This window comes from Branchiostoma belcheri, unplaced genomic scaffold, assembly GCF_001625305.1.
Source record: "Branchiostoma belcheri isolate BF01 breed outbred unplaced genomic scaffold, Haploidv18h27 scaffold43, whole genome shotgun sequence".
NCBI lineage: Eukaryota > Metazoa > Chordata > Leptocardii > Amphioxiformes > Branchiostomatidae > Branchiostoma > Branchiostoma belcheri.
Window position 1 is genome coordinate 692,903 of NW_017804054.1, and position 24,418 is coordinate 717,320.

A 24,418-nucleotide genomic window follows, 5' to 3' on the forward strand; every position below is an offset into this window, starting at 1 on the left:
TTTCACCAGCGATACGGCTTTTCTTTGTGTTCTTTACCTCGGCAATTATCAATCAACGAACAAAGAAACAAAAGGTAATAATGCGGCAAATCGCCTAGTTAGCGGCTTTACCCTGGTGTTTGTTTAATTTGCTTTTGTTAACTACCAACACCGTTTCTAATTATTCATAACACATCCCTGCCCCCCGCTAATACCTACCCTTCACCCAGAGAGTAATTACTTGTTGTTCATACAGCAGTTCATGTACACTATATCAGAACAAGGTGTATCTTACAAGAACACTATTCAAATATAAAACGTTGTGGGTGCCACATATCTCTTCATTTTCTTTCTTAGACTTCTGTTCAGTACACCAATTGTCTACTGCTTACTACTAGTACATGTTATATAAAGGGGCAAATTGATAACTTATACAATCATCTTTCTTGCACCAGCTGTAGCTAAGAAGGAACCACTCAACAATATTTGCTCTACTGATATTTTTTAGTCCTGTTGTATCCTATTCCTATTCAGACATTTTTTTTTAACATACCACGTGTTGGCTTCACTGTAAATAGTCGTTTTTTTATCGCTAAATCAAATCTAGAGATTTGGAAGGGTGATAGGATCTGTCTGGGTTCTTTGAATAGCAGTATTAATGAATTAATCTTCCGACTACCGGTACAAGAAGAGGAAGCCTATATCTAATTGATAGCATTAACGCTAAACCAACAGTGCTGTTATCTACCTACCTTTATAACCTATTGCATTTCCTGTGTATAGTTCTTTCGAGAATTTCTTTGGTAAACTTCCGTCCTTTTGAGGCACTGTGAACTTCAGCCGTAAAAAGAAGCATACAACATGGGCGAAGTGAAAGGTAGTTCAGTCAATTCAGATACTCATTTGTCAAGGAGATTGTTTGTATTTTAGGTTATACTTGTGTCTTCAGACTCAGTCTCAGATACTGATAAAAGATGGAGGATGCTATCTGAAACTTCAAGTTGCTTGATTTATTTTATATTACGGAATTTACCCCGGTATTTCATCCTACGCATTGTCAACATTTCGTTTTGTATGATTGTAATGTTAATGCCATAGGTGGGAATCTGTGGGATTTGTTTTGTTTATGACGCATTAGACGCTGGAACACAAAAGACGATCGGTGCCTCCCTCTGTTCCTTTTGTACACCGGAGAGTTGGTGTTTGTTGAAGTCGGGTGGGTTCCAATTCACACCAGGTAGAATGATTTATTTGCATGGGAAAACCGGGTGCGTGGAGAACTCGACCTTTTGATAAGCCGTGTAAGACAAGTGGACGGCAAATTTGTTCTCTGCGTTTGCGTCACCGTCTACATGTGTGTGTGCTTTTGATAGAATGCCTCCATTTCCTAAAAACTCTATACAATACGTCATAAAGGGGTTTCAATTGCCAATGCATAGATGTAGAATCGGATTAAAAGCTGTATGTAGCTATTTCCAGCTATGACCGTATACATATATGAGTATATATAAGGAGCAACAAGGAGGTATAGTAAAAAACACTAATAGTTTTGAAGTGAGGTTATAAGACTAAATTTGTTGCAGAAAGATACAATAAAATGATGAGAGTCAATAATCTGACGTAACAAATTCAGTCTGGGTCAACTATAGTTTATTATTACTGGCTACATCCGACTCTTTTGTAGCTCCTAGCTCAGTTGGCATGTATATATTTGAGATAGACGTTTTTCTCCGGTGTATTTGCGTCATAGCTGAAGAGGCAGGTGATCGTTTAGAGGGGTGATCCTCTTCAGGTACATTCTCGGTAACTCGCAGACAAAAAAAGGGAGTGATCTAAAGGCGCTTAAGAGCGACCCCCTCAAAGGAAGCCGCGAAAATCTCCCTAAGACAATAGCCCAGGTATTCACGGCTTGGTTTAGCGAGAAGCGATCGTCACCTATCCTCCTGATTTCCTCCACAATACCCGCCCGCCGGCGTTTAACTTCGGCGCCCTTTCATGTGCTCTCGGACGGGCTGTCATTGGTCCGCCCTGAAAGGCACCCTTTCAAATTCGCAGTTCACTCGCTCTGGGCAATTATTTATCCCGGGCCAGAAGTGGGAAGTGGAGTATTTGCGAAGCGCCGGTCTGTGAGTCAGTGGTGTGGAATCAGCAGTAGCTAATCGGTAGTTGAGTAGAACAGGCACGATGTTCACCCGGGTCCTCTGGTCTATGTCGCTCCTTCTAGCCGTTCTGTTCAGGACGGCGGAGTCAAATGGGTGGTGAGTGAAGTCAGTCTACAGAACTTTCCAACTGTTCCTTTTATTTTATGATAGAAACTATGAGTGTTGAAAATAGCGCTGAGAAGTTGTGTTAGAGACCACAGAGGTAGTTTCTGTGTTGACGGGAATGACGAATTTTGATTGTCTGGTTTCCACAGGACTCTACAGAGCAACTTCTTGATCACAGGACCCAAGGTAAGATGTGTTATATTACCTCTCCTCTCTTTTATTGTTAAAAGATCTTGGATTACTTTACGAGCTTACCCATTCCAGAATCGATACAAACATGGAGGGCTTCTCTCTACAGAGTCACATGGAGACCGATAATGGGGTCCCTATTTAGTATGTGTAATCAATTAACTTCTGACGCAGTGAGTTTTAATCAGAGGAAACATTTGGAAAAGGTCGCGCAGGTAAAAGGGGGACGAGGCGTGTTTGCACCACGTGTAGGCTGCTGCACGGGGAATGTGAAATGTAAGATTCAAGCGGGGGGGAATGGCAAATATTCATAAGGCTTCCCAGGCCGTCTGACGTCTGATCCATCACCGGCGGACGGCCGGAGAAAGGCTTGTTTCAACGAGAGGAGAGCCCGCTTGTCGTCCTCTAGCGCGCCGTGACCCGGATCGAGACACGGCGCGAAGCATCGGGCCCTCTCAGGTGTTAATATCGAATTTAGTGCTTGTTTATAGAATGTATTTCAGCACACCGTGTATGTTTACATGTTCCGCTCTTAGCCAGCTTTATCCGCGGCGGATAGAGCTTCTCTCGGCGGGCTTTTGATAGCCTCTCAGATCGGGCTGGGGTGATATCGTCGCAGTCACCAGCAAGTCTTTTCAATATGCACGACGCAAAGGTTAACAGACGGGGAGTTTGAGGTACCCCAAGGACGCAAAGACCAGTCTAGGCGCGCCCGTGTGTGTGGGTACCGGGGTGTGTGATTCCTTCCTCCCGAAGCTTGGTTGATAAGTTCTCGGCGCGTAGCAATGTGTGTGCCCATATTGAATTCAGACCATGTTGTTATGTTTTCTTAGCCAAATCCCCCCTCTTTGTACTCACCCCCCGACGAGCCGCTCGCACCAACTTCATGTTCCCGTGGATCGATAGACATAGCTCCATCGCAAAGTAGACATGTTCCTCTGATTCGGCTTTCTTTAGGGGTAAATTTTTACCTCCCTCCCGACCGTTGAATTAAAATATTCATTGAAAAGGCTCTAGCAATCTTGGCCATTGTCATAGACGCATTGACAACAGCAACAACAAAGAATAATAAAACGCTGAAATATATTGGCTACTTCTATATCTTTTCGGACATGATTACTAGTACTAGTATCTAACAAAAAGTTAACAGAGATCTTTGCCCATGTTGACAGGCAATTTGCATCGTTCGTCGCTTCTGGGACTTGGCATTATACTAATTTTCGAGGCTACGTTAGAGCGGATGACGTTAGAGACACCGACTTCTACATTACAATGCCGGGTTCCAATCTAGACGTATGACCCACTTGTTGTTCAACACCACCGAACATATGAACAGGGAAAAATGTCACATCACAAAGAAAAGAGGCGCAAGTTAGACTGGTGTGTTTTCCCGTCTCGATGAAAACCTACAAGTCGGAAGTCATGGTCGCTTGAACCCAAGAGAGTGAGGCAAGCGCCACGGGTTTATCGATCCTTTTTACCAGACTTTGTCCTCTTGTTCTTGTAGCCGCCGCAGCGAACCTGGACATAATGGTCCTCTAGAAATACTCACAGCTCTAATTCCATAGAGACGTTATTCTGTAACATGGCTCGGCTGGGGGTAAAACTTGCTCTCTGGTCTGTGAAAACACGTCGTTGTATTGTTGTTATATATTTTTTCCATTGGGGATTTTTTTTCGTGTGACGCTTATTTCATAGTTTTTTTCCCAGATCCAAAACACCATTGTTAATTGAGCGTCGACGCCAGGTCATTACCATTTGTAAAGTTGCCATTGCTAATTATTGTTGGACGAACAATGTGGTAAGGATGCTGTTGGATTTAGTAAAGAGAAATTCAAAATTTCGATATCGTATGAGAGATGTAGTGTTGGGGGAAGGCAAGGCAAATATGACAGGTACGAAAACTGCCTCGGGCACAGACACAAACCGGGCTTGTTGTGAAAACGCACTCCGCTATCTCCTGTATTCACATACTGACGCATCCCGACAACACAATGGATGTATCATCAAGACACACAATTCACCGTGCCCTTTTAGTTATTTAAAGCTTGCTCGTTTCAACAGAGCACTTTGTGATGTTTTGTTGATATTCTCCACCGGCACTTCGCACTTTTACGTTTGGGCATGACGGCATGGCATGGCTTGTTTAGTAGACATTGTCGATATCAACAGTCCTCCAATTACATTACTACACAGAATAGCGCAATGTTTGAAAACGATGCGGGTAGATTGTATCTTTTCTTTCCGTATTGTTTGGCCCTTTTCAGGTGGCAACACCCCAAACCACTCCTGCTCGACTGGCCACAGTAGTTTTGTGTTTCTTGTTTCTTTTCACCTTTCGCACTTTACACGCAGGCTTCTATCGGGCGTCAACAGGACAAGTGATCACAACTCTGAACCACTCCGAAACACAAGTAGCACGGCTGGTTTATGTTGGGTACAGCGATGGCTAATAAAGCTAAGATCCAATCACTAGAGTTAAGCACGATGCATTAGTGGCTATGTAATCCATGACCCCAGATACACAAGACAATGCTTCCCTGTGTCGGACCAAGCCGTGTATACAGTAAACCCGTCCGTGTGAATGCCCGCCATTGATAGATCATGGCTACCGGTCGCACTGATATTCTGATGGGGCGAAATAATGGATCTGGTAGCTGCAATATAAACAAACATGCACACGCCACTGGGCCGCTCGGATGGGCAGGTATATTCTGCCAGCCTGACGTAATACGAATGGACAGATGTTTGCGCTGCTATTCAGGCCCCCAATCTTATCTTTCCGCATCTCTGAAACTCAAGTATTCGCCGATAATCGTTCCGTAGCGATGATACGATAAGGACAAACGCCACGGAACACTGGGTGGACGTACTTTCGCACCGGCTTTCCCACGGAGACATGTGTGCACCAAAACCCATCCATCAATTATGATTTTGACATTGGCGCGCCCCTGACCGACATCCGGCCCGGACAACATACGGCCAGCTCCGCGGGAGGACATTTTGTCGTAGCACCATTTTAGTCACGCCATTTAAGATAACTCCTCAGGCTCCGAGCTGGGCTATCTCTTACCATCGGTAACTTCTTTTGTCTCGAAATGGGACGAACAAATGCTTAACACTTAATGTAAAACACGTCAACAAATACCACTACTTCATTAGACGGTATAGAGAGAGTGACCTGATACTAATAGCCAGACAGGGATGCGAAGGTGTTACCACTTCAGTATAATGTTTGAATCACTATATAGCTGCTATTCAAACGCTTCCATCGGACCAACTGCTTGCACGAGTTGCTGTTGGTATTCCTGTTGTCTTGTGTGAATCTCACTTAAACGTGAATCATGATACATTTGTAAATGAAATCGAAGCCCAGATCACCTGATAGAGGACCTCCCTCCCCTCAAAGTGTCAGAGGACAGTGCTTAGCCACCTAGTATCTAAGCGTTGTTTTTGAGTGACATGACGAAAAACTCGTACCCCCATCAACATTTGAAATCCTGTTATCGTGGTTTCAGTCAATATTACTAGTAGTATGCTCGACTGTCATTCATTCCGTAACACACATTGTATGATTAAGTCGTCATGTTATACTAGTACTAGTATTCTACTGCATTCTATATTCTATATAAAAATTGTAGTGTTTGAGATGCTTCGAATCTTTTCCTGCCTAACGATTTGCGTTGTATTGTACTCTCCAAGCAGAGGTTTGTGTTTTGGCTTATTTTTGCGTGTTTTAGGCTTTTTTTATCGGGTTTCTTTTTTGCACCGTGAAAAAAATCCAGTGCAAAATAGAAACCCCTATTTAAAAAGTCTAAAAAAGAAACACGCCAAAATAAGCCAAAACCTAAACCTCTGCTGGAAAGTAGTTGTGTTGTAACTTGTAAATGTTGACCCACCAGTCGTCCTTGCAGGCGTCCCAGACGTACGAGTACGCGAGCAGCGTGGCCGCGGGCGCGCAGACCGCCATGGAGGAGTGCAAGTACCAGTTCTCCTGGGACAGGTGGAACTGCACCGACAACGCGCTGTCCATGTTCAAACCCAACACCCTACCCGGTCAGTACTCTCTTCTGTACAATTCTAGATTTTGTGAAAGTCAGTTAAGGCCCAAATCGGAAGGGTTATTTGTGAAAGTTTATTAAATCATGCCCGAGGACTAAGTGCAAATGCAAACAACAATGTGTATGACAAAGAAGATACAATGATATGAGAGGCTATGTGCAAAGTTATATTACATTCTACAACATACTAGTTTTGTTGGATTTGACTTCTTCTTTTGAGGCAGTGGGAGACGAATTTACCCAGTTACTATTATATTCAAACTCTTTCAAACTGACAAAAAATCCGATTCAAATCCAATGTGTAGTATGTAGGGTTCGAGTGAAACGACAACAAGGAAGTCCACATGTATCATCCCAAATTTCAAGAGTAGAAATGGCTGATAGATGGTAAAAAGATCTTATTTTCTACCGTGTCATATTTTGCCTTGTCGTTCTAGTTCTACCACCCACAGAGCCCTCCCTCCATGTTACATATGTACAGAATATGTTGCGGTTATAGTCGTGTAGACCTGTGTCCTGTTCTGATGACCCATAGGTGATAGGGTCGCCCACCCTCTCTTCCTGAGGAAAACAGTGTGAGAAAGAGTGCCTGGTTTTGTCGTACCTACTAGCACAGTGTTTACGTTCCTATGGGTCTGGTCATATGCACGATCGCAAAATTTGGGGTAGTTGTGGAGATTTCGTACATAATTTATTTGTCTTAGTATTGAAAATCCTTGTCGGCGGTTGGTTCTGTGAAAATCCTACGACATCAAAATCGTGTGGTGACCTACGACGAATGTAGCTATGTACTCGTATAAAGGAGCTACGTTATAGAAGGTCACAGTTCATTATTGTGCGATCAATAAAATTATTTGTAGATCGCTATAACATCTGGTCGGATAGTTGTTTGTACGGACGGCATGTGTCCGTGGTATTGAAGGATGGTACATGCTGTGTAGAGCATATCGTGGATGGTTGTGTGTTGATATGGAGGCGGGTAGATGTGTTGTCGGATCGTCAGGCTTAGTTTGATACCCTTCCGTGACAAACACCTAAGCCCAGGTAATCCTCCTGCCAAGCTAGTCTCACCTGTCCTCAGGTATTCGGCAATAGCGAGAGGGGAGAGACCGCTAGGAACATGGCATTGGACCAGGCATGCCCCGTACATTCTATCAGGACACTTGTAGCCCTAGTCGTATTTTCGGCTTGCCGTATCTATGTAGCATGGCTATTTGCTGCTCATCTTTGGTACAAGCATTGCTGATGCGTTGATATCACCTGAGCGAGGTAGAACAAAGACGTTTTTGTGTGCGAGAGACGGTGGTGACTTAACATGGGGTGTGTACCGTGTCAGGAGGGCTCGGGATTTAAACATGTAAACTTGACTTCCGCAAACTTCCAGAGTGTTAAGTGCCCAATCAGGGGTGTATAGCGTGCCCTCGACAGGAAGCTAGAAGCACAGCCGGGTGACCACATGCGAGGGCTAATGTTCCAGCGAGAAACCTTACCTGTTGGTATACCTGTACGGGATGGGGCGGAGGTACACAGGTGTTCGGTCAGAACACAACATGCGCCACTCCCGGGTCCACCTGATGTCAGTACTGAAGCCACAGGCCAGGGTTCCCTTCCAAATATGAGCCAAAAAACGGGGAAATTCTCCTCAGAACTAGTGTTGTGACCAGTTCCCGTATTCACCTTCTGATGGACAGGTTCCCCACTTTGTTTACTGTAACATGACCGGAAAGAGCCCCGGCATTTGATTTCACTGCCTTGTTTTGGTACAAATATCGCGGATAAAGGGATAAAAGTTGGAAATCCCTGACTTCCACTACAGTCACGGTTTGCACAACAATCAACGTTTGTTTTTTGGCCCGTGACTTTTTTCAGTGGCTGGCAGTGCGGGTGTGTTTTGGTGCAAGGGGTCGGTGTACGCTCAGACGCTTGACTTTGTTGATTCTTGCTCTTTCTCATGCCTTCAAAGGTATCGAGCCTGGCTGTGCCCATCACAAGTGCACGATGCGTTTGGAAACAGGGAGGGGGAGGTTTGAGTTCCATGCCTTTGTGCCCCCTCCCTTTAGTAATATTGATATTGAGGTCACCGAGTCCTTCTTCTTTCGAGGCATGATTGATTTATGTGTCAAGGTAATCTTCCTGGGGGGCTAGGGGCAAAATATCGCAACACAAAACTGTCAACTCTTATGTGATGCATTATCATTGCATACAGCACCACACAGCCCAATTTAAGTCACACTGCCAGAATGAGCACAAGTTGGACTCATAGGTACAACTCCCAGATTTGACGAAAACGACTAGAAAAGTAGCCGTATGGCCATTTTACACTTAGTTTTATGATAAATATTAAAGATCATATCATGTTTGTTTTGAGAATAATGAAAGTTACGGCGTCAGTTTTGGGACAGAACTTCAGAAGGGCACGCCGACGAGTCGGTGTCGGTGACGTGGTCCGGCTACATGCGGGACAACGGAAATTACCTGGCCGGCGGGAGATCATCAGCAAAAGGGCGCCTTAATCTGCCATTGGGATCAAAGATACAGTAACTAGGCCACCCAGAAAAAAACTTTCCAACCGTAGCAACGTTCCCACACGGTGGATGACATGGGTCTGTAAGTTCCACCTAGCTCTAAAATAATGACCAGTCGCTGGTATTTCTCGCTTTGGGAATCAGGGTGTCTTTGTGATAAGCGAAAGACGATGGGCAATCTCATCCGATTGAAGTTTTCATGTTATTATACTTATTGGTACTACTAATGTACCTTACTGACATAGCATCTGATCGGCAGTAAAATGGCCCAAGTCAAGACCGTGACGAAAAATTACACAGGAAGAAACTATCTTATTGATATTCTGGTCTATGAAACCATATGTGTTCTGTATCATGAATTTGTATGATTCCATAGCATGCGTCGAACCCCCTGCCCGTTTAAGCCCCCCTTGTTTATTTTCATTCATTCATTTGTAGTTTCGGGATTTTGAAAAGAAGCTACTAATTAATATTAAAAAAACAACGCGACTTCAAACATGAAATGCTACATTTGGTCAAGGAGGTTAAACCTCGTTGTTTAGGTACCAGTACACGATCGCATACGTCGCATAAGTTGAATGCGTTACTGGGATTGTTGAGCACAATGAGTGCAAAATTCAGCTGTCTTGCTACGGAAAAAGTATATCTTAGACCGTCGTCGGCGGTTGGTTCGTCACAGCTTGCTTGAAAATTTTACGACATCATGAATCGTACGAAAAATATGATCACGCCGTAAGCGAGAGGGCAAGCTGTCGGACCCGGCCCACTACGACCATACCCTTCAGATACTTTTGGCAAATATGGTACCAGCTGCAATGCGAACAGACACGACAGGATTTAAGCTTCGTGTCTTGTGTCTAAAACTCGCACGTCCTTCCTATCTCCACAAATCCCCATGTCACCTGTTTCCCCATGTGGTAAAAGCTACGGGGATATGAATTTTCATCTCTTTTCGCGCTTGCTGGTGTACTAGTGATTGTTTTTCACCTGGCTTGTCACGTTCTAAGCCCCGAGTCCGAGTCAAACATCCCGGAGAGTTGTTCTCTGTAACAGCTGTCCTACTTTGATTCAAGCCGGTGTCAAATGTGTAAATACGCCTACATCGCCTTTATTATATTTATCAACTAAATTCCTTACAGGAGCTTTGACACATTCACACAAGTATTGGGGCACGAGGCCCGCTGTACAGGAACGATCGCACAGCTGCGATGTCATGTTGACTGACTGGGTGGGGTTCGATTCTCTTGTCCGCTCTAATACGGGTTTCTTAAGACCAGAACATCCTGCTTTCTGGTATAACATTAAGTCGAAAAATATTCTAGGATTAGACTTAAAGCTTAAGGGCACAGATTGTTGCAATCGTATGTGGCATGATCACCTTAGTATTTCGTTTACCTCCATGCTATTTCGAAGTGACGTCGACAGAAAGACGCGTACGTCAACACATGTTGGTGTTTACTGGTATTTTTATCTGATATCTATCCAGAACACTAGATATTACTGCCGTAGTGAGATGCACTTGTGTGTACTTCGTTGTGTTTTCCTGTGGTTGCTACATGTCGCCCTCCACATCCATCCATAAACCTCGGCGGTCGGACAGTTTACGTTGCCATCCATCAGCGGCTGTGTCGTGTGACAGGAGAACACAGCGCCGTCCGCCCTGTCCGCGCTTCACCGCCGCTCAACAACGCAGACAGGGAAGTCACTGACAGCCCGGACAAACACTGCACGTCAAACAACCGCCCACCTGTGCAGAAAATCATTTAACGGGGATTAAATACTCCTTTACTTTAAAGAAATATAATATTGATCGCCAGGTACGGTGGCAAGATGACTTTCGGCAGGCAGGATGTAAAGGTGGGCTTGCCCCAACCCGCCATTGGCTCTGTGCCGCAGATCCGATTCAGTAGCGGGAGGGCACGTATGAAAGCTATTATTTACACCGTGTAGTATGTCAGAAACATAATAATCGTCTGGCCATTCACAGGACTAAAACTGACGACAAGCGCTTTTATAATTTTTCACAGGTTTTCAACACCTCTTTAGTTTGTGATCGTGGACTAGAAATATTTATCTGTCTTGGATCTGTGATTTTTCTGGGCTTCTCGTTTTCCTTGGAATGGCACAGTGCCCAGTTCTTTCACAGCGAGCAGGCGAAGATGTCTTGATTCTTCAGTCTGCATCTCAGCAGTCGGGGACGTGTTTTTCTTAGCACGGGGACTTAGGATTCTCCATAAGCCGTGCCGTTTTAGAGTAGTAAAGCCCACAAAAATGGCAGGGAACAAGGGCAAGAGAAACAAAGTCAAGGACACAATGTCTTCGGTATGTCGGAGAGAAAACTGACCTGAAAAATACGGCGGCTAATTTTCCATGTGGGTGCGTATGGGCAGTGGACACAGCGGTTGCTGCAATGTGGGAATGAATGGCCGTCCGTGAGAAGCTTTGGGTTGCCGGTGCAGCCAGGTGATGAGGGATATGGGGAATGCCCACACACGAGATAAAGCCTCTCCACGCCGCTGTTAGCGCCATGATGAGCGGAACGGGACCCTTTCACCGTCGTGTCAATCACTCCCCGCGTTACCGTGCTCACCCGGCGGGCCCTGTGCACAGAAAACCTGCCTACTCTCCCAGTACCCGTTAGGCTTGCCTTGGACGCTTTTTTGCTGTACCGTCTAAATACCCAAAGAAAGAAAAGCTGACAAAATAGAAAGCTCAACAAAACGCATAAAAGAGTCTAAAAGACAAGACGGGCCTAACCACTACTAAAATGAAAACCTGGCGAATTTTCCTAGACTATGAGAACGTATTTGTATCCCAGCATCTCTTTTCGACAGACCCTTTCCCCGTCAAAATGCGGTGCGAATATTCTAACGTTATCGACGTCGTCACCACTGCTGGAGTAAGTTGTTGAACGCTTGAAACGAAAACAAAAGACGTGATCCAGTACACTTGAGTCCAAAAGTCTAGACATCTTATATATCCTCCGAAGATTACCAAACTAATCGGGTGCGATAGTTGTACGAGCAGGCAAACACCACAGTTATACATGGTATATTGAAGAGTTGGCTATGGGACAGCTGTGTTTGCCAGATATTTTCCTCTAGTCTAGACTAAGCACCGTGGAGTTCAGTGATACAGGTAATCGGACTGACTTACTGCTTGTCTAGTTCTGCCATACAAATCCGACATGACGGACCCAGCTATCCTTCCAACTCTCCGTCCTGTTTGTTTAACTTATGTTTGTTTATGTATTTGGCATTCTGTAGCAATATCCCTTGTTTTGGTCTCTTAAGAAGGGGGAATACCAGATGGCAATTAGTATGAGACTACCAAGCAGATAGATACACAGACGTTAGAGAAACAATACACAATGTACAAAACTATGAAAGAAGTGTTATTCTCATAACATTTTAAGTGTTAAAACGTGTTTTCAGTTTGCTTGGCTTCAGACAGTACTTTCTCTTATTTTCATTCTTCAATTCTTGTAGAGAGGCTGTGTTGACAGTCAAATGATGTTGACTTTTCCTTTTGTTTTACAGCCAATCGGGAGACGTCTTTCGTGCACGCGATTAGCGCCGCCGGTGTGATGTACGTCCTGACTCGGAACTGCAGCAAGGGCGCTTTCGAGCAATGCGGCTGCGACCTGACCAACAACGGGAAGAGTAAGGGCGACATTTGCCTGTCCCATTATGTTTCCTTACCCGAATTAAATGTTTCATAGCCTGGGTGCCAGACTATTTCCAGGGCCAGTTTCTCGAAAGTAAAAGGTCCTTTGAAAGTACGTCAGATCATCTCTTAGGTTGTGCCAGTGAATTCACAGTAAATCTCATATACTTCCCACGGGTTTGAAATCTCCGATGTCTTGTTTTCTCTCGTTTGATCATCTCTCTGACGTGTCTGTGCCCTGCAGAAGCGGAGGGCGGCTGGACGTGGGGCGGCTGTAGTGACGACATCGCCTTCGGGGAGGAGATCTCGGAGATGTACACGGACGGAGTGGAGAACGGCCAGGACGCCCGGGCCGCCATGAACCGGCACAACAACGACGTCGGCAGGGAGGCGAGTCACCTTTTCTAAACTTCTCGTCGTTTTCCTTATGTCTGCCTCTTAGGGCTCGGTCGCGCACGCCGTACAACGATAGCCAACTGAGGGCATTCTTGGGATTCCTGTAAAATTCTGCTACATTTTTCACGTAAATGGCCGTCTTAGATCCTTGTCGGTGGTTGCTTCAGTTCTGTTACAACCGACGTGAAAAATCTCCTGCATAAAAGTCGTATGTGACCGCGCTATTGAACAGGTGCACTGGCTGTAACTATGGCAGAACGCATTACCCTAAGCCTTCATTACCCAATGCACATAGTTAAAGACCCGGCAGCGTAGTTTTGAATTAACACTGCGACCTTCGATGCTAGAACTTTGTTTAAGCCGCTTGTATTACGTACGTCTGGCAGATTACATCTTTCCCACGGTAGTGACAGGTCTGTCTGGCCGGGCCATCCGTCCACACTTCCCGCTGATATGACCTCGTCCTTCCATCGGCGGAGGACGGCGCTACCCATCCGGAACAGCGCTGGTCTTCTCCCCAAATTTCCTCATAGTTCATAGCCAGGGCCTACACAAGCCAGCTCCTCGGTTCCGGGGCCAACATGCTCCAACGAAATTTCACCACAGACACCCCTGACCTGCTGTTGAGTCTGTAGCCTAGTTCCCAGCCTATTCTAGCTCCGGTTTGCTCCTTCGATCGCTGTCCTTGACGAACATTCTGTGAAGAAGGAGTGAACCGGAGAACGATGTATACCAGGCTACTCCTTGAAGTAAATGATTCAGAATTAAAAGCCAGTCTGCTACCAAATCTCTAGCTAGAAGTGCAAGCTAGAAGACAGTCGACCAGTTTATGATTTTTAGGCGATTCTCATGTGCGGTGTTGGTGTTTTTTTCTGCCCCTGCAGGCGGTGAGACAGACCATGAAGCGGGTGTGTAAGTGTCACGGCGTGTCCGGCAGCTGCACGACCAAGACCTGCTGGCTCCAGCTCGCCGACTTTCGCGCCATCGGCGTCTTTCTGAAGAAGAAGTACAAGAAGGCGGACAAGGTGGACTACGTGCGCGGGCAACTGACGGAGAACAACAGCGCCAGCTCCAAGAGGAACCCCGGGCTGAAGAAGGACATGGTGTTCCTGGAGGATTCTCCCGACTACTGCAGGGAGAACCTCACGGTCGGCTCGCGGGGAACCCTGGGAAGGGAGTGCATCCGCGGCGGGAAAACCACGGACAAGTACGAGAAGAAGAGTTGCAAACGCCTGTGTAAAGACTGCGGATACGTTCCGAAACGGATCACGACTGAAGTGACCAGCAGCTGCAACTGCAAGTTCCACTGGTGTTGCTCCGTCAAGTGTTCGCAGTGCACCAAGACCGTCACCAAGTACATCTGCGTCCAGAGGGAGAGCAAAAACCGGAGGAAAAACGTCAGGAAAAAGTCCAAGCAGCGGAGAAGAAACAAAATATGAATGAACTTGTTGCTCAGTTGACACGGCTTTTGGCAACGCCTCTGTGGCGCGCCCTTTGCGACAAACCATTAGATGGTAGAGTCGGAATAACCGGAAATGAAACATGTAATCGAAGAAGAAGGCATTTAATTTATACCGGAAACGGAATTTGACGTGGAGCCCACGTTCTATGACGTGACTGTCTTGACAGGTTCCTAGTGATGTACATAATTGTCAAGACTACATGACTGACATTTATTTATTTGGCGAGGTTGTACTTGCCCAAAATGAATATTTCTTCTTGTAAATAAATGATAAACTACCTCTTCGCTGCTGACTGTTTCTTTTCTCTTGGAGCCTTTGTCCGTTATGTTGATATATTAGCGACAATTAACTTATGCAATGAGTTGGATCATACGATTAACAATAGTGGAATAGTAACTTTACTCTACTTGATAATGAACACTAAACCTTGGGCTATGAACTATTCATAATCCAAGAATCACACGAATCCGTTCAACCCATCTTGAGTTCTTGTTTCAAAGTTTCCGATAAAATCACGCCTGCAGTTCCCAGAAAAGTTGCCAGAGAACCCAAATATAGCTTCGTATGCTAGGCCTAGGGTCCATATACAAGCTACCTGCCACTCAAAATAACCATAAACACTCAAAACATGAGATATCAAAAATGGAGGTTCCTCTGCAGTACCTTAGAAAGTCGCTAGAAGGTCCTTTGATTTGTCTACACGTACCAAATATCATAACTTCTTGAATATTGAATTAAGTATGCCAATAAATGGAGTAATCATAAACAGACACAGCCTTAAATGGTACCGTAAACATATCTTTCTTGTCGAAGGTAACAGACGGGACAGATTCGCCAGTTCTGTCTCCCTAGTAACAGCTCAGGTAGTGTATCGCACATTGCATAGACTTACCTCTCTGGGAATCGAGAAAGGTTGGTACACGTGAGTTAACCACACAGGATGATGAGAACAATAGATTCGTGCTTTCAGCTCCCCCTCGAACAAAGAGGGACACGAAGAACAGGTTAACCCAAGCACAACCCAGTGTTTAGTCGCCCACTGTGCGGATTGTACAGTTTGCTGAGCCCGCCCGATTCTTTAGTCTTTGGCATCCTTCCCGTTTGTCAAATCGCCTGCATTCTCATGCCGCTGAAAAGACGATTGCTTCCGGGCAGAAACCTAGCTACCGCACATCTTCGGCATTGTCCGTCCTCGGTGGGAGTCGGGCGGGCTGACAACCCGTCACAGGGCACGTCAAGTTTCTATAGCCGGGGGAACGGACCTATTTTACAAACAATTAATGAATAATTAAATCTAACCGGGTTGGAAGTGTTCGTTCATACAGAGTGGCTTTTGTTTTCCACTCGAGGCAATGGAAGCTGTCAGTCAAAAGCGTGCTTTGTGTAGGTGTTTATGAAATCACTCTAGTGTCCGTGGGTAGGACATGTAGGCCTCTTAAAACATGATGAACGATCTTATGTGGAATTTTAGTGAAGCAATGAACAATGTTTACGACAAGACCCTTTCAGGAGGTTTTTTTATAAAAATGAATTTACGTTGATGAATGTTAGGTATTCATGTAATTAGATACAGAGGAAAACTGTTACGCAAGCAACTGATTTTGAAAACTGTCAGACGTTTCAAGTAGCATGCATTACTTTTTAATTTGTCTGCCCTGAAGTGCTGATGAAGATTTTGTCAGCTGATGAAGAGTAGCGGATGCTACTATGCGCATGTACTCTCCGGGTTTCGCACAGGCGCAGTACGTGCTGCTATCTGCGCTGCCAACTTCTTACATGGGTAAACATGGATTTATTGGACTTAATTTGGGGTGTCCAACGCTACAGTTATAGATCGATATGAATGGTTACATTCTGTATGTTTTAGAAACGCTGTGAACCGACGTTGAAGCTACCTTACGATATTAACTTCCAAGACTGTTCCCACGTCAGAGCAGACCTCAATCTCTAGAGCACACAAATTCCTGACTTCGCGTGCCCGGTGGTTCTACACGCGCTGAGGGCCCGGAGAATGCTGACTATTTTGTTTGTGACAGGTAAATAGTGCGATTTGTGTCACAAATAAATACCATGGGCACGCAGACAGACAGGCCGGTCGGTTCTAGTTCTGTAAAGAGTGCAGACACACGCAAAGTAAAGGTTATACCGGGGAGGGGCAAACATAGGAGTGACAGGACCGTCCACAGACAAGTAACACCTGAAATATTGGTGTTCTACTTTTACTGTAACGACAAGAGGACGGCTTAAAACGACACATTAATCAACGATGTTGCCAACAATGAGTTCATGCTCACCATTGTTTAGAACGTCAACACAGATAATTGTTTTCAAATTACATAACTATAACCAGCATATCCCCAGGTTTTTACATGTTTTTTCCACAGTTGTGACAAAACTAGTATGTAGAAAACATGTGCATTGTTTTACGACGCCATCACACTCAAACAACAAACACAGGTAACACCTTGGCGACAACTAAGTTGATGCAATACTAGTTGAACCTGCAAGATGGCGCCAATGATAAAAGAAGTATGAACCTTTTTCTAGGTTTTAATATCGTACAACTGTTCAGTGTTGAAACTTTTGATGTCAAAGATTTTGTAACCAAGTTGGCCTAAGTGTGTGCCGTTTCTGACAATTTGTAAGAGTGGCAAACATTGCAGGAAAAATGGATATCAGCCATTATTAACTGGACGTCTGGCGCAGTCTTTGAAATGTTCAAATATTTCTGAACTGAAGTTGCGACATTCTACCCCGGATGTTGGCCATTGTACGTGACGGAAGCGTCAGTTGGACACACGTGACCGGATCCTGACCAATCCCGTCCTCAGCCTCCGCCAGCCCGGGGTACAGGGCCAACAACACCATACGGAATATCTGTAAAGACAGAAAAGTGTACAAGTGCATTACCTACACGAGCGATCGCTGTTTTTGTTACATGATATAACGTTACATGCAAATTATTTGAAGACATATGCAGATCAACCAACCGTTATCCCCTTTTTGCCTACCGTGATGGCATTGTTTTAGTGTCTGCATGAGTGCGTGTCAGTATATGTATCTGTCTGTATGTGTGTGTGTGGGTGTGTGTGTGTGTGTGTTTCTCTAGAGCTCTCGCTCTCTCTCTGTATGTGTGTGAGTGTCTGCGTGCGTGTGTGGTTGTGTTTATCCGTGTGTGTGCATGTATCTGTGTGTGTGGTTTGTACATGTATGTATGTGTGTGTGTGTGTGTGTGTGTGTGTCTGTGTCCGTGTGTGTTCGCGCATGTATCTGTGCACGTGTGTGTGTGTGTGTGTGTGTGTGCGTGTATGTCATGGACGTGTTTTGCGTGTGTGTATAGGTCTTGCCAGGCGAGTTTTCATTTTGCGAGGTACGTACCAGGTAGCAGAACAGCAGCCACATGCCGAAGCTCACACAGCCGACACACGTCCTGAACAGCCCGCCTGAGTCCCCACCACGGTCCCGGCACCTGCTGCACACGTAAGTCTCCTCACTTTCCTCCGTCGGTTTTGTCATCGTGTCACTGGTCCTTGGCTTCTTGGTTTGTTTTTGTCTGTACAGCTTTCTCCTGGTTCTCATTTCTTTGGCTGACTGGATGTCGAAAAAGATTTCTGCCCGTGTTTATTTCTATAGCATGTAGTCGGGCGACTTTTATGATGACTTAGTGTATTGTGTCGTCACTAAACAAAGGAAAAGTAGAACTTCTCATGTCAAATGTCAACCAATCAGCAGCTGTTGAAGTTAAAACCGTTCTAGAACAAATACTAAGAAGTAAACAACCTTCTTCTGTTGTTCGTAGTCATGGCAATAAGTTGTGGAACAACAACAAGATTCCATTCCATGAACCCTGTGGCATCATCAGCTAAGAAAAGAAGTCTGGCGAAGACAAGACATATCGAGAGGTTTGTAAGATGTAACAGCTTGTAGAGAACCTCCGAACATGTGCGTGTAGATTTTCCTCACCGTACTGAAGCGTCATCTAGCGGATGTCTTCAGAACGAAACCATGTAACTTTACGTACGGCCAGCTTGTACGGCCAGCCAACAACTCTGTCACAAAGAAACTCCGAGAAGAGAATTTAGTGCAAGACACACGGCACATTGTAGTTAACCAAATATCTTGCATGAACATTTGGAAGAGCAGACCTTCCCACTGTTTTAAAAATTTTCCACTGGTTATAAATGATAATGAACTTTATTGCATATATTCACACCCTAAATGGGCCAAATGCACTGCGTTGGATAACTGAGGTATAAGGGTAAGAAGGAACAAGTGCTACATTACTGCGCTACGTCTATATCTACAAGACCACATCTCTCACAAGTACTATATTACTGCGCTACGTCTATATCTACAAGACCACATCTCTCTTTTTGAAACAAGCACGAGCAAATTTACATAGTTTAAAAGCTATACCAATCATTGCAACTGGAAACGTTGCGTTCGCTGTAACATGATCTCGGTCTATACAATCAGTTGCTACACCTCGGGAGTAGCATGTCTGGGAGTTTCTGCGAGTCAGTTCACAGTGCATAATGCCCCCACTCTGTCTACCTACGTAAATTCGGTCTTTTACATTGTAACAACTAAGAAATCCCGACAATGTGAATCCGTAAGTGCGTTTTGTAGTCAGTGCAAAGAGCCCAGACTGTCTAGAGATCTACGTCATCTGTCTAAAGACGCACGTCATATGAACGAACCATTCCCACTCTTGGTAAAAACAGTTTCCTATAAAGTTAGAAAAAGAAAATTCCTACGAACCAGATTTCAAACTTTGATAACAACCTTTAAGAAAATTGTTAACGTCAGTTCTCCCATTCTCCCGAAGAAAGCAATTGGCTCATTTGTATGCAGCGTTACTTGAAATAAAAGATTGTAACAACGATGCTCTCCCCTTTTGGGTAGAATGGTTCGTCCCAGAACACGAGTACGGTACAGGAGTGTTCGGAGCTATTTGAACCACAACTTTTCTAACATCTACCCAGACGAAGCAAGCAGACCACCTGTACGGTTAGGGAAGATTTCAACTGACCAAAATGGGCCGTATTCCTCTTTTCTCCGTCCTCCTGCTATTTCTCGTTGTGAGTGTGTCGTCAAGACCAGCAGGACAACAGGACAACGAGGTAAGAATGAACATATTCTCTTGTAGTACTGGTATACCGATGATGAGAAAATCACTAATTTCGTCGCATTCAAGATTTAATGTCGCATGCAAATGCCAAACTCTGCGACACCTTGAAAAATATGACAACAACATTTCTTTCTTTCGTTTCAATGTCCACACATGTCGAGAGGCTGATCCAGAAATGCATTCAGAAGTAAGGAGTAGGACGGCTTGCGTAATTACCTGTTCGGCATTTTCGGAAGGATATTGAAACCTATCTCACGTACAAAACATCGTGGGCCATCAAGACTCAACGAAACTAGAGTCATCTTCTCAATACTAACGGAATCTGGCCAGAATAGACGATTCGGTGTTTTACATCGTTACTTATATGCCAGACTTTTACAGTGCAAATGGATAATATGTCTGCCATTATGCTGTCATCTGAGAAATTCGAAGGGGGGGGGGGCACTCATGCAAATCAGTACACGTTTAGTTAGAATAGTCACAAAACTTCCGCCCAAAGTTCATTCGTTGTTACTTATTATTTGCCTTGTGTGAGCTAATCAAGATTGGCTTTTTCGTTGAATGCAGAACACCTTTATACTTGTGCAGATCCTCCGTCAATTTCATTGAGTTGATCGTTTATCCATCCATTCACAAAATCAAATTTTGGATACATGCGTGGCAGGTGGAGTTTCGAAGAAGAGACGTAGTTTGAGAAATACGAAGGCAGCTCAAAAAAAAATCAATAAGGATTTCGCATGGGCCTAGATAGGCTTTTCATGAACAAAACTTAGCACGCCGCATAGTCTCGTGATATCTGATATGTGTGCCAAATTTCGTTCTTCTTTGTGTAGGGAAAATGAGTGTAAGAAACAAAAATCAACGGAAGTTACGGAACGTATTCAGAACCAAAATGACCACCTTGAATTCATATGTCTCCACTATTACACCTCACTCCACTCTAGCAGCTATAAAATTGAAACTGTTTAAACCTGAGAAATGAAAATAGGCACGCACGTGACCTACAGAGACGAGGACCGAAAGTGGGTCATGTGAATGTATTGAACTACCCTGGGCCTTCGTGTTCTTTTCTAACGTTAGCTTTACTATGATTATAACGTCATATCGTCTCTCACATGACCAGTTGATTCAGTCGGTCTGATACAAACGAGTATGTCGTTTTCATCGAATCCAAGTGTATACATCCGTGCTGTAGGTTGGCCCGAGTTCATTTGCCACGTTTGAAATGATATTTGATATGGTATTGTCAGATCACCGACGATGACGTCACCGCCGACTCGACTAACGACCCAGAGTTGGAGAAGGCTTTCCAAGACGCAGAGAACGACGAGGAGCTGGAATTCATAGAAAAGCAGCAAGAAACTGGGCTTCAAGAAGAGGTTAGACAAACATTGCCGCATGCACAAACATATTGCAGCATTGTGAAATCGCGATATCCCAACTAATGCTGAGGTCACAGTTCCCACACGGGGCCCGGCCGGGCAGCTTTTGGGAACGAAAAGTACGATATAAAAGACAACTAAACACAGAAAGGTTTTTAATAATACTCATGGGCACTATATCTGTATATTCTTGATATGAATGGTTAATTTTTCGTTTATACAAACAGCACGGCCGGGCCCCGGTTTGTAAATGTGACCTAAGCATAACTAAGGCAACAGCAAGTAATTTTATGGATGGCGCATTGATTTTCACCAGATTTCGAAAGAAAGAAAAAACAAATTTGTTGCTCTCTGACGGTGGTCAACATCTATATAATTTACTTGCTGTAGTCAAAACATATAAAACAAATAAATAAAAGACTTCTCGGTAAATTCTTGTTTTTTTTTTTCCTTTCATAATTGTAAATTTCTCGCCTCACGTTTTTTCATAATTGTAAATTTCTCGCCTCACGTTTCGTCCGTGCCTGGTTGATTTGTTCAGAAAGCGCTTGAGGATGAGCTGGAGGAACACCCGGAAGAGGAGCCGTCCCCAGGTGCACACGAGGCTGACATCATGCTGCCACCCGAACTTTTAGAACCACTTGAAGACGCAGACAAAGTAAGTATCGCTATGTAAAACAGCTTGGTAACACTAAAATCTAAATCTTTGCTAAAACTTGTCACTGATAACATATGCTAGTAATGATTAACTCTTTATGATTGGTTTATTGAAAACACATAACTCCTCAGTGGTGTTGTCTTATTGTGTGACCACACCTTAGAATGGAGCCAGTAGATGTTCGTCAGTATCGGGCCGAATGCAGAACTACAACTACATGTAGCACTACAAGTAGTAGTAATCTATGGCCGGAAATGACGTCACTTATACATCCCTTCCTTGTGCTCTGTAGGACGAATCCAATGACACCGAGGGAGACGAAGATGACGACGATGATGAGGATGAAGACGACACTGAAGAAGACGATGATGATGAAGATGACACTGACGACGGGGAGGACGACGATGAAGATGACACAGAAGATGAGGAGGAAGATGATGATGAAAATGACACAGAAGATGAAGATGAGGAAGATGACACAGAAGATGAGGAGGAAGATGATGATGAAGATGAAACTGAAGATGAGGAAGATGATGAAAATGCCACTGAAGATGAGGAGGAAGATGAAGATGTTGCCGATTTTGCTAGGTAGAGATCAGCCGGCTATTTACTCAACTGGTGGTGGTGCTGGTCACGGAATAACCTTTCACTTCTATCTGCATCAAGACGGAATATTTCAAATAAACTCTCATCAGCCATGTTCATTTGTTTTGTGTTCCATTTCTTTTCTTTCCCGAGCTACACACTACCGACTACCTGACGCTTAATGTCCCTCAATAAGGGTACATGTTAGGCCGTGGTTACTATGGACGGTTGAAAACCTTGGATTGCTAGGGTTCACGTACCTACCTTGTCCAAACAGACAGAGGGAAAAGTACCTAGTTCTCTGCCTCAGGACCTGGCCACATTCGTTGTGCATCCTTGGGATAGCCGTGCATGCCTCGTACAATATAACTGGATCACTTTCCTTTGCTATTCAGCTGTCTTGTTACGAAAAAGGCTGTCGTAAACCCAGTTAGTTCTGTCACAGCCTGTTTGAAAATCACGACGAAAGTGAAAGTGAACGTGCCGTAACGATGACCGCCCTCAAGTTGTATAATATTCACAAACTAGTAAATGTGGACTGCTTAAGATTTCAACTGTGGCAAGTAATGTCAAATTCAGACAAAATCAAGTCAACAAGAAGATCATAAAGTAAATTTATGGGATTACATCCTTTTGAAAATAATTTGTCCTGTACGGTGCGTGAAAATACTAATAACGTTTACGTACGTAATATAACGGCATGGGACTAGTATTGATATTTACGTCATATTCGAATGGCGTTGGTGACGTCCACACCCCTAGGCCTTCCCCTCGCCACAAGCAGATGTTTCTGTCGAACACTATTCTGTTCGAATCTTCGAAAAGCACTTCGAATCTGTTTCGAACATGGAGTCACATATTCGACACGCTGGAGTCAACCGTCACTATCGGAAAGTTGCACTACATTCGGGAAAGACGAGACGTAAAACTTGGAGTGAAACATTACACAAGGCTGATGAGAGAATGAAACGCCACACCTCTTGACCCACACCACCACCTTTGCATGACTTTGCATTGCTTTGTTTCTTATCTTTATACTGTCCAGTTGACAAATGTGTAAATGTCCCAGCATGTACTGATCCGTCTCTTTGTGTTTTTCAGCAACATTCCCAGGCACAGAGAGAAAAGAATCCGAAAGAAGAGAACCCTGCACGGCGACGACGGCTCTGGAGCCAAGGCGTCCGTCCCTGCTGAAGCTGATGAGAAGCCTACCAAGGTAGGGTCCACCCAAGATGAACCAGATGAGAAGGAATCAAGCGGAGACGGGAAGGCTTCGGTGTTTGCTGCAGCCATGCTGGCTGAATCAAGCGGTGACTCTAGTGGCGACGGTTTCTTCAGAGCAGAAAACGTTGCCATACAAGCTGAATCAAGCGGTGACTCTAGTGGCGACGGTTTCATCACTGCAGACGCCGGTGCCATGCAGGCTGAATCAAGCGGTGACTCTAGTGGTGACGGTTTCATGAACGCAGAAAACGCTGCAGAAACCGGTGCCATAGAGGCTGATCCGGAATCAAGCGGTGACTCTAGTGGCGACGGTTTGTTCAGTGCAGAAAACGCTGCCATACAAGCTGAATCAAGCGGTGACTCTAGTGGCGACGGTTTCTTCAGTGCAGAAAACACTGCCATACAAGCTGAATCAAGCGGTGACTCTAGTGGCGACGGTTTCATGACTGTAGAAACCGGCGCCATACAGGCTGAATCAAGCGGTGACTCTAGTGGCGACGGTTTCTTCAGTGCAGAAAACGCTGCCATACAAGCTGAATCAAGCGGTGACTCTAGTGGTGACGGTTTCATCACTGCAGAAACCGGTGCCATACAGGCTGATCCGGAATCAAGTGGCGACTCTAGTGGCGACGGTTTCTTCAGTGCAGAAAACGCTGCCATACAAGCTGAGTCAAGCGGTGACTCCGGTGGCGACGGTTTCTTCACTGCAGACACCGGCGCCATGCAGGCTGAATCAAGCGGTGACTCTAGTGGCGACGGTTTCTTCAGTGCAGAAAACGCTGCCATAGAGGCTGATCCGGAATCAAGCGGTGACTCTAGTGGTGACGGTTTCATCACTGCAGACGCCGGTGCCATGCAGGCTGAGTCAAGCGGTGACTCTAGTGGTGACGGT

At 44.8% G+C, this 24,418-nt stretch overlaps 3 protein-coding genes across 7 annotated transcripts in view; 2 read left to right on the plus strand and 1 right to left on the minus strand.

The window, feature by feature from the left end:
• The first annotated feature begins 1,987 nt into the window (after window positions 1-1,987).
• Window positions 1,988-14,825, plus strand: LOC109478337 (protein Wnt-8b-like). Of its 5 annotated transcripts, none has more exons than XM_019779850.1 (6): window positions 1,988-2,234; window positions 2,396-2,432; window positions 6,338-6,491; window positions 12,561-12,683; window positions 12,932-13,077; window positions 13,968-14,825. In XM_019779850.1, the coding sequence occupies exons 1-6, from the start codon at window positions 2,164-2,166 to the stop codon at window positions 14,520-14,522; spliced, it is 1,086 nt and encodes a 361-aa protein (XP_019635409.1). In that variant the 5' UTR covers window positions 1,988-2,163; the 3' UTR covers window positions 14,523-14,825. The 5 variants fall into 5 exon arrangements, with proteins under 5 accessions (XP_019635409.1, XP_019635408.1, XP_019635412.1 ...); XM_019779849.1 differs by having other exon boundaries at window positions 1,991-2,237; XM_019779853.1 differs by having other exon boundaries at window positions 1,992-2,234; window positions 6,350-6,491.
• Window positions 14,826-17,221: 2,396 nt separating this feature from the next.
• Window positions 17,222-18,178, minus strand: LOC109478251. Its single transcript, XM_019779707.1, has 2 exons — window positions 17,925-18,178; window positions 17,222-17,423 (listed from the first exon to the last, which is right to left on the minus strand). Exons 1-2 carry the CDS (start codon window positions 18,123-18,125, stop codon window positions 17,265-17,267), a joined length of 360 nt encoding a protein of 119 aa, XP_019635266.1. The 5' UTR covers window positions 18,126-18,178; the 3' UTR covers window positions 17,222-17,264.
• A 1,278-nt stretch (window positions 18,179-19,456) lies between these two features.
• Window positions 19,457-24,418, plus strand: part of LOC109478209 (dentin sialophosphoprotein-like) — a 6,365-nt gene continuing 1,403 nt past the window's right edge. The window contains exons 1-5 of the mRNA XM_019779665.1: window positions 19,457-19,669; window positions 20,928-21,056; window positions 21,601-21,717; window positions 22,010-22,305; window positions 23,404-24,416. Coding sequence (XP_019635224.1) covers window positions 19,583-19,669; window positions 20,928-21,056; window positions 21,601-21,717; window positions 22,010-22,305; window positions 23,404-24,416 — 1,642 coding nt within the window. The 5' untranslated portion in view covers window positions 19,457-19,582. The remainder of the gene's footprint in view (window positions 19,670-20,927; window positions 21,057-21,600; window positions 21,718-22,009; window positions 22,306-23,403; window positions 24,417-24,418) is intronic.

What these genes read in the sequence shown, in the direction of transcription:
- LOC109478337 (XM_019779849.1), top strand. Translation starts at nt 2,164, where the DNA reads ATGTTCACCCGGGTCCTCTGGTCTATGTCGCTCCTTCTAGCCGTTCTG. An exon ending in CCTGACCAACAACGGGAAGA is followed by an intron (nt 12,684 to 12,931) that starts GTAAGGGCGACA and finishes TGTGCCCTGCAG; the next exon opens with AAGCGGAGGGCGGCTGGACG. An exon ending in ACAACGACGTCGGCAGGGAG is followed by an intron (nt 13,078 to 13,967) that starts GCGAGTCACCTT and finishes CTGCCCCTGCAG; the next exon opens with GCGGTGAGACAGACCATGAA.
- LOC109478251 (XM_019779707.1), bottom strand. Translation starts at nt 18,125, where the DNA reads ATGAGAACCAGGAGAAAGCTGTACAGACAAAAACAAACCAAGAAGCCA. An exon ending in GGCTGCTGTTCTGCTACCTG is followed by an intron (nt 17,424 to 17,924) that starts GTACGTACCTCG and finishes CTGTCTTTACAG; the next exon opens with ATATTCCGTATGGTGTTGTT.